The 10031-nt window shown below is 44.2% G+C and overlaps 1 protein-coding gene and 1 pseudogene across 1 annotated transcript; one reads left to right on the forward strand and one right to left on the reverse strand.

The window, feature by feature from the left end:
• Positions 1 to 805: 805 nt before the first annotated feature.
• On the forward strand, positions 806 to 6488 carry LOC123084522 (2-methylpropanoate--CoA ligase CCL4-like; annotated as a pseudogene).
• Positions 6489 to 7360: 872 nt separating this feature from the next.
• LOC123084523 (CCA tRNA nucleotidyltransferase, mitochondrial-like) lies at positions 7361 to 9199 on the reverse strand. Its single transcript, XM_044506079.1, has 2 exons — positions 8940 to 9199; positions 7361 to 8803 (listed from the first exon to the last, which is right to left on the reverse strand). Exons 1-2 carry the CDS (start codon positions 9197 to 9199, stop codon positions 7501 to 7503), a joined length of 1563 nt encoding a protein of 520 aa, XP_044362014.1. The 3' UTR covers positions 7361 to 7500.
• Positions 9200 to 10031: the final 832 nt, after the last annotated feature.

The raw sequence follows: 10031 nt of genomic DNA on the forward strand, positions 1-10031 counted from the left end.
TTGGTGTGTCAAACTTTTTTTATTGGTTTGATTCCTTGTGGAGTTGAAATCTTTCAGCGATGGGGAAAATATTGTGATCTGACGTCCTGCACTAATAAGGGATCATCCTCGTCCCAAGCACGTTCATCGATCAGGACTTCCCATCTTTTTGGATGAACAACCCAAGGCGCTTTCAAAAACATTATTGATAATGTTTGTGCGGGTGAAAGGGTGGCAACATCGTTGCTCCAGTCCAATTGCAGCGTCTTTACCAAAGTCTTTGGAGTATTTCTTCTAGCAAAGATTGATACAACAAAGAATGTGTTTCCTAGATATTTTATTGTAATTCTTAGTCAGAGGGGTTACTTTCTATTTTCCTAGAGCTTAGGCTGCAATTGTTATTAGTATGAATAAGATTACAAATGTTTCTAAAAAGGAGACACGGCCCACTGATTTCTCAAAAAAGAAAGAGTCACGACCCCGTTAGTTTCCAAAACAATTACTCCTTCAGGCAGTAATTTGGCTATTTGTTTCTTCACATACCATGTGCTTCTAAGTCTATGCGAGCGCACAAGCTATTCATACATTGTGGCCATAGCAAAACTCTCTTCTAACCATGTGCTTCTAGCATTTCTAAGAAAATGAGAGCCACCCTTATATGTTGGTCACCCACTCCTCAGCCTACAAGGGGAACGGCTCCTCTGACGTACGGCCTTTGTCATTGGCCCACATGTCAGTGAGGGAACGGTTGGGTGTCGTACGACAGGGGATCCTCGTCCCCTACAAGGGGGTCGTGCACTGCCATTGTGGGATCTTTTCGGTGACCATGGTGTCGCTGGTGGACTAGGCAGTGCCGCCGCGGCCGGTGTTCATGTGGACACTACCCATGTTCCACGCCAATGGGTGGGGCTTCCCTTGGGGAATGGCTGTCGACGGCGGCACCAACATCTGTCTCCGCCGCGTCGATGCACTAGTAGAAGAACACCTATTAGTCCCGGTTCGTAAGGGCCTTTAGTCCCGGTTCATGAACCGGGACTAATGGGTCGTTACTAATACCTTCACCCATTAGTCCCGGTTCAAACACGAACCGGGACAGATGTGCCTCCACGTGGCCGGTGCGCCGAGCCCAGTCAGGGGGCCTTTTGTCCCGGTTGGAGGCATCAACCAGGACCAAAAATCCATGTTTTTTTTAGAAAAGTGGCTGCTTTAGGGGTTTTGGGGGTCATTTTTAGGTTGTTATTAGCTAGCTAATAGAGAGAAGTGTCCTCTCATATATCTTCGTCCTTGGTTTACCAACGTTACTGCTATGTTCATTTCACCCGCTGATATAATAACTCATGCATGCTCGCATCATACATCATCATATATAATAACAAGTCCTACTAATCATGCATCATCATACAACTTCTACTCGTTATTAATAATAAGTCATACGATCATCATCCTCATAGTCATCGAACCCAACCCTACATAATTGTTCTTAGCACATGATCATCAGTATCAGGTAGGACCTAAACACCCTTAAGGTAAAATAGCATAAAACAATATAGACCCTGACTCTCTATTATGAAGAATGGCGATCATCCTGTCTCCAATTTTTGCCCTTCGCTGCCTTTTGCTTCCAAGAAGCTCCTTACGACTGTCCATACATTTTTTCCATTCTTTGATTGTCATGTCTCCACTTCTTTTAGAAACCCGGTATGGACAGTTGAGATTCGTAGGAAGACCTGGTTGTATGTTCAAAACATGAAGGGTACTGTGCGTATACATTAGATGAGGCACACAATCAATCGGGATTATCTGTTGAAAAACATAGTAATAACTTCGTAGTTAGCAATGATGTACTAGTTTTAGAAATGTGCAAAAAGATGCACGGATGTCGTAATAGTAAAAAATCTTACCAGGGTATCCCCATGGTAGTTACCGTAGTTCAACACGTGCACTAGTGGCACGTATTGACCATAATGTTGAGGAGTTTGATTGTAGATATTGTAATTCTCAAGATCAATACAAAGTGCGACCAGATGATTTTTCTCCTGATAAGTTAATTCGGAGCCTTTGGTGTAGTAGGTTCTGTCTACCATCTTCCGCACATTCTTTGAAGAATGAAAATAAGCTATCAATGAAAATAAGATGTCAACTATTTTAAAATAAACAATATAAATTACTTAATAACTATGTTAAGCTTACATGAGGGAAGAATTGGAGGTGTATCCGCAAGGACCCAAATCGAAGGTCTCTCTTGCTCGATTGTAGGATCACCAAGATCCATGGTGACAAGCATACGTTCATCAAAACCATACATCTTGCAAAGTGCTTCCCAATTTTTGCAACCAAAATGGGTTACACTCTGAGCATTGTACAACTTTACTTGAAAATCCACACCATGATGGGTACTTAGGATAATTATTTTGGTTTCCATATTTTCATGGTCTTTGAAACCCATCCTCTCCAAGACATAGCGTCTTGCAAAGCATGGGATAAGCTAGTCGAATTGGAAAAGATGAAAAATACACGTTAAAATAGTTGAAGTCGTGCTTAATTACGAAAAAAACTATTGTTGTCGTTGCGTACCGTATGAACATCGAAGGTCTCCTCGAGCTTAATGCTGAAGCGCCGATCTTCATCCAGCTCAATGAACCTGTCGCACATACCTCGGTCGTCGTGGCACCAGTCGCACTCCCCCGGGCGGTTTTCGTCGTCCGAGTACGATATTTCCGGCCTATGTTCATAATTCAAATTTTAAACTAGATCATTATTATTAATCATGGATTAACTATCGGTGATGTACGTAGCTCCTCTTTTCATTCCCGAGTGCATTATTACACCAAATTGTCTAGCACACGGGAATGAAGGAGAACTTATCCAATATGAGCATTCAATAAGCAAAACCAAATCATAAAATAAGCAAAACCAAATCATAAAATGAAGTAGTATTCAAATTAGCATGCATTCAATAATTATAAGCAAAAGTACATCATCTCTTGGTGTCCGTACATCATCGAATATTATCACTAATATAGCATCAATAATACAACTAGAACCGTAGCGCCTGACGGGTATCGTCGCGGGCGGTGGACACCTAAAGATAAGGAACTATCACAGGATCATAGCTCCAGTGAGATCCCTGAAGAACCTGCCAAGTATTGTCGAACTTGCCCTCCAATGCAACCATGTAGTGACGGACGTGCTCGTCCTCCTCACTGACACGGTGACGTACCACCTCCGCGGTGTCCGGAAGTCTCAGCACCGTCACTGGCCCACGCGACCGCCACCAAACAAGGATCGGGTCAACAACAGGTTGCCTCCTCACCAACCTACGTCCCCCGGAAGGTAGCACCTCCCAATACCAGCCCGACGGAGCCTAGTCCCGAACATGGCCCTGATCAAGCAGGCCTCCACCGCCGAGTCGACGATGACGAGGATGCGGGATAGGCATCGCCGACGTCGATGCGGGAACTACTTCTATATATAGTTAAATAAAGTAATTTTATTAATTAAATCAACTATCTAGTTCAACTACTAAGCACTTACTATAAATAAATAAAGTAGTACTTACTAAAAACAAACTACTTCTATATATAGTAAAATAAATTAGTTTATTAAATCAACTAGCTAGTTCAACTATATATGAAGCACTTACTAGAAATAAAATAAAATAGTACTTACTAAAAATAAACTAGTATTTTTCTAACTAATTATATTAAACACTTTCTCTTCTTATTTTTTTCCTTTTTCTAAATACTATGAACAAAAAAATCATTAAAATTCTATGAACAAAATTAATTACACAATCTAAATATCACCAAAAAAAATCTATTAACAATAATATCACCAACATGCATATTCAACAATAATATCACCAAAAAAATCTATTAACAGAAAAAAATCTAACACAATATGAACAAATTAATTACACAATCTAAATTAACATACTATGAACTACATATCTAAATTACTACACATCTAATCTAACAAAAAAAATCTAAAAAAATCTAACAAAAATCATAAAAAGTTGCTCACGGCGACGGCGACGGCGAGGTGCGGCGCGGGGCGGCGATGACATCGGGCGGCGCGGGCCGGGGCGGCGACGTACGTCGGGGCGGCAGGGCGAGGCGGCGACGGCGTCGGGGCGGGGCGGGGCGGCGACGGCGTCGGGGCGGGGAGGCGATGGCGTCGGGGCGGGGCGGCGACGGCGAGGTGGCGGCAGGGGACGACGCGCGGCGTCGGGAGAGGAGGAGGAGACATCGAAGTAGGGATGCGGTTCTGAAATTTTCCTAAGTGCTACTTATATAGCAAAGGCTTTGGTCCCGGTTCGTGGCACAAACCGGGACTAATGTCCCCTTTAGTCCCGGTTGGTGCGACCAACCGAAACTAAAGACCTCTTTTCAGCAGCCCAAAGGGCGGGAAACGAAGACCACCAAAGAGGGGCATTGGTACCGGTTGGTGCCACCAACCGGTACCAATGCACCCGTCTAATTACTTATTTATTTTCTGCAGCTGTTTTTAGTTGATTCTTTCTGCAGCTGTTTTTAATTAGTCCCACCTCGCCAAGCGAGAGGCACTCGCAGCGGTTTATAAGCCCTGAGTGCAGAGACGATGAAGAAGAGGCTCAATGCTCACCTGCATGTTGCTTAGCTTCAAGCCTTGAGGATTAGGGTAGACTGCACGGAGCTATGTGCAGTGCAGTTTACACTATTCCGAAAGGCTTGAAGCTAATTAACGAGCATTGCGCCTCTTTTTTATTTTTAATGACTTATTACAACTCAGAAATAAAAATAAAAAAATAAATATAGCAGAAAAGAAAAAAACTATATAAAAAACTACTCAGAAATAAATAGAAAAAATAGTTGTGATTAACTTTACTAAAAAATGAGCATAGATGCTTATTTTTAATGACTTATTACAACTCAGAAATAAATAGAAGAAAAAATAGTTGTGATTAACTTTACTAAAAAAATGAGCATAGATGCTTATTTTTAATGACTTATTACAACTCAGAAAAAAAAGAAAAAAAATAAATATAGCAAAAAAGAAAAAAATATATAAAAAACTACTCAGAAATAAATAGAAGAAAGAATACTTGTGATTAACTTTACTAAAAAAATGAGCATAGATGCGCTTATAGAGAAAATTCAACCTAAATTCATAATAAATTTCTACTAACTTCAGAGAAATTCAGTATGAATTTAGGTCAAATTTCCTGTATAAGGGCATCTATTTTCATTTTGAGAGGAGCTCAACAAGGCAGAGAGGGAGGGGCTTATAAACCGATGTGAGCCCCATTCGGTTGGTGAGGTGGGACTAAACTCTGGCCGAAACGAGGACCAACCCTTTAGTCCCGGTTGGTGGTATGAACCGGGACTAATGGACAGCCTTTGGTCCCGGTTCATGCCTCCAACCGGAACCAATAGTGGTGGGCCAGGAGCGAGGACCATTGGTCCCGGTTCGTCCCACCAATCGGGACCAAAAGGTCCAGACGAACCGGGACCAATGGCCCACGTGGCCCGGCCGGCCCCCGGGGCTCACGAACCGGGTCCAATGCCCCATTGGTCCCGGTTCTGGACTGAACCGGAATTAATGGGCTGGCCCTGCCTGGACCATTGCCCCCTTTTCTACTAGTGATGCCAAGGATGTGTAGACAACCATCATGGATCACGGGGTCACGCATCTCTGTGGCGTGCCTGTCGTCCTCAGCATGCTGGACAACACGCAGGAGGGTGTGCGCAAGCCTCTGCATAGGAAGGTACGAATCATGAACACCGGCCCGCGGCAGTGCTACATCATGCAGATGCATTGGGCTTTGAGGTCAGCCATGGGTATGGGCTGGCGGATACTGGAGGCGACGTCGTGTCATGTGCATGGAAGGGTGAGCGGAACAAGCTGCCGACGTCAGAGCTAGCGCACACGTCTCAAGGCATGGCAAGGTGTGCGCACCCCTGGCATGGCTGAGGCGGACATTGTGGATGGCGAGACAGGTCGTAGCATGCCCCGAGACGACACCACGATGGACGAAATCGTGCTCCGCGGTGGGTGCGTCATGCTGGGGTACCTCAACGATAGAGAGGCAACAAGGGCGGCGATCCGGGACGACGGGTGGTTCTACACGGGTGACGTTGGGATGATACACCCGGATGGGTACCTGGAGATGTGTGACGGGTCGTGATCATCAGCGGGGGTGAGAAAATCAGCATCATGGAGGTGGAGTCCATGTTCATCCACCCAGCGGTGAGGAGGCGGCAGTGGTGGCGCGGCTAGACGAGTTCTGGGGAGAGGCACCATGCGCATTCGTGAGCCTGAAGGAGGGCGCTGCAGGCGTGGTGACCGTGGCCGAGGTGATCGCATGGAGCCGGGATTACATGGTGGGGTACATGGTGCCCAAGACCGTGGTATTCCGCGGCGAGCTGCCCAAGACATCCACCGGCAAGGTCCAGAAGTATATGATACGGAAGCTCGCCCAGGAGATGGGACCCACTTGCAGTCGCGGGGGTAGCAGCAGCAAGACATAGTGTAGCTGAGATTACTCGTTTTCTGAAATGTGTGGTCTAAATATGGATTCCCTCGTCTTAAGTGGGACGAAGCGTACTTTTTAAACACTGAAGAATACTTCCCAAGTGTTATTTCTGTAAGTACCGTACTAGCTTACAAAAGCATAAACCTGTTTTACCTTACGGATTTGTTATTTTGTAGTCGATTGTTTTTCAATTCGCCTACATTCAAATCTCTCTCCGTCCACTCTTGTGCGGAGATTCGCGCTGGAAGGTTTGGTTTTTGGGCTGGTTTTTGCTGTCAGACTCAGACCCAGTTTTTCTATCTCAGCCTGTTACCGCAACGCCGGCCCGACCCCTGTTTAGTTTTGCTCTTTTTGAATTTTGGGCATGGTTTTCCCTTTTCCTCGGAGGGTCACTATGTCGATAAGGCAGGGAGAGGAACAGGGCTCGACCGGCGGAGGAGACCAGGTGAAAGCAAAACATATGAAAAGCGAAGTGAAAAACATAGGAAAAGCGAAAAGAAAAACAAGAAAACAAAACAGAAAAGTGAAACAGATTACCACCGAAAACAGATAGAAAAAGACTAAAAATCAGAAAATAATACAAAACACGTAAAAATTTCTAAAAGTGGTTCATATTGGTCCATAGAGCCTTTCTAAGATCTTGCGATTGGACCGGACCACTAGAGAAAACCATTGAGACAAGGCTATCTTTCATCTCACAGCAGGTGAAAGGTTTTGTGTCTTGTGGTACATAATGCAGTCTTCTGGCATGTAGCGCACACCTTGCAACGGGCATGATAATTTCATTTTTTGACAAAATTATGGTTTTTCATTGATCGTACCCTGTCTCCCTGGTTTTATAGTAGACAGAGGAGCAGTGATTACAAATATTTTGGCGGAATCTATTCTGCAGTAATTTGAAATATAAACTGAACGATAAACTAAACGTCCAATGCGAGCCAAGAGGTATCCAACCATCCACAGCAGGGTTTGACTTGGCATAACTAGCATAGACAGGCAGCTCACCATCATATGCTGGATTCTACTTTCTGGCGTTTCGATTGCGATCCCGTCAACCAATCGACGCAGTCATCCCTGCTTCCTTCAGGATGCGCAAGCTGCCATTTGAACACACGCTTTTTCCATTCTCCGATCAGTGGACTTTCTGACTTCTGCAGAATTCGCATTATGATGTTGCCATTAACCAACGGCTCCAACTTCCACACCTCACTGAGACCTAGATCAGTTATGGAACGCTCAACTCTCATGTACTGCTCTTTCCTCCGATGCAGCTCATCCTGCTGCTGCCTGAGTGTGCCGCCAGCATTTTCAACTTCTGGAGAAAAGATAATGGATATAGCAAGTGCCACCCTCCATAAGTCCTTTATTTCATTAAGTACGACTCCTGCATAAACACGCTTCCATGTGTCCATTGGTATATTATGACATGCATCGTCCACCTCCTCTCTGACAGCTCGCGAAGCGACATTTGATTCAAACAGGAGCACTAGATCAGCAAATTTTCCGCTGGCAATATACACGTCGAGAACCGATTTAGCAACACATGCTGGCAGCTTTAATGACTCCTCAATAATATAGCTAGTGACAGCAATCTCCTTAGATTTTTTATTCAAGTAGAACATTTTTCGGAGGGGGGAAAGGAGTGCACTATAGAGGTAAAGCTTTTCCTGTTCATCCAGCAGCATGGGATGAGAATCACCGCTGTGCACTGAAACTGCAAAGTTCCAAGCTGATTCAATGTGTGAAACACAAGACCGATCACAATTCTCAAAAATTGGAGGGTTGCAATATTTGGGGAAAGCAAATGCAGTATAAAATAGCCTCAGATCACGAATGTAAGACATTGCAGCAGCTGGGTGTTGGCCTGACATCATAAGATCAATCTCCTTCCCAACACGTTCTTTGCTGATCTTGCAAGCAAGTTCCAACTTCACCTTTTCCGAAGCAGCTTCCTTCAACCTATCCGATAACGTAAAGTTGAATCTAGCGGCAAATCGAATTGCCCAAAGAACTCTAAGTGGGTCATCCAAGAAGGTAGCTTTGGCATCTAGAGGAGTATCAATAAGGCCCTTGATGAGATCGTCAATACCTCTTCTAGTAAAATCTTCCACAATGTTGTCGTTGATGTTGAAGAATAAACTATTAATTGTTAGGTCCCTGCGGTGGGCATCGTCTTCAGGAGTGGCGCCCTCCATGGTGGGAATGCGGCTGCTTTCTGCATATTTTTCAGACCTCAGGTTAACAAAATCAAATTCTCTGTCGAACATGTACGTCTTAGCAGTTTCCAAGTGCTTGGATTTGTCTGGATTGCTGCACAAAAAAGGCAATATATAATTCAAGTTAAAAAATAGCTATGGCATCTCAAAAAACATGTGTCGAAGTGTCATAGTAACAATAATGAGGAGGAGGAGGTGGATTAGCATCATAAAGAGAGGAGACAGCTTACCACGGGATAACTTTGGTTCCTCGTTTCTTGTCCCCCTCCCCTATGGACTTCAGGTAGGCATCGACTTTCTCGGAGAAATCCTGGCCCGTGATATTATCAAGGGCAATGTCAATGTCAGTAGGTTGTTTCCCTAGTAGCTTGTCCCGGACCCAGCCACCGGCGACGCGAAGCGTAGTGCCAAGGCGGTAGTGACGGACTACATCAAGAAGCTGTAGGAAGATCTTCTCCTCTTCCTTTGATAGCTCTAATTTGAGTGTCATTACCTCCTGGAATTGCTACAGCAAAAACCTCGCACGGAATCGAGATGGGCGGAATCAATGGATGGGATGGAGACAAAGGCACGCTGTCGATTCGCCCGTCGAATTTTCGCAGGCAAACCCTAACCCTAGATAGGTCCCGTCACCACCGGCGTTTGATTGGGGAACGGAAGGAAAATCCTCGTACCCTTGCTGGGTGCGCGGATGAAACCCTACCAGGCCAGGGGTTAGGGTCTTGCAGGGCCGGTCCTGAGATTTGGGGGGCCCGGGGCGAAACTAAAATCTGGGGGCCCTTAATATAAAGATCAAGATAACATATTTTTCATTTACTTTGATATTGGTCTAAGTTGAAATTGTTTACAGCGAAAGAAACATTCGAATGCCTTTAAAATAGTGCTTTTGCAACATCACTATAATACCATGAAATAGATCATTGAGTTAAGCTGACAAGTTCATAAAGAATTTGGCGCAACTTAGAGGTTAATACTTTTCTGTAGACATCGTCTCATAATCAAGGAACACAAACTATGTAAATTATTTGTCTTTCTTTATATTCGGTAGGTGTTATATCCTACCACATTTTCTTGATTTACCCTTTTTTTAGTTTCTGAATTACAAAGTGTACATATGGCCAATTACTCAGAACCATATGGTCTATTTTGTACTACTAATATTTGCTACACTACAACATAAGTGTCAATCATAGCGAATGTGAGTAATAAATTGTGTCTTGCGTAAACACATCATATATTGACTAGGGTATGTACTTGAGTTGCTACTAGAGTGAAAAGTGCCCAGAATTTATATTTCAGAGTCGAACTATAATACGTGCTGA

The sequence above is a fragment of the Triticum aestivum genome, chromosome 4A, assembly GCF_018294505.1.
Source record: "Triticum aestivum cultivar Chinese Spring chromosome 4A, IWGSC CS RefSeq v2.1, whole genome shotgun sequence".
NCBI classification, from domain to species: domain Eukaryota; kingdom Viridiplantae; phylum Streptophyta; class Magnoliopsida; order Poales; family Poaceae; genus Triticum; species Triticum aestivum.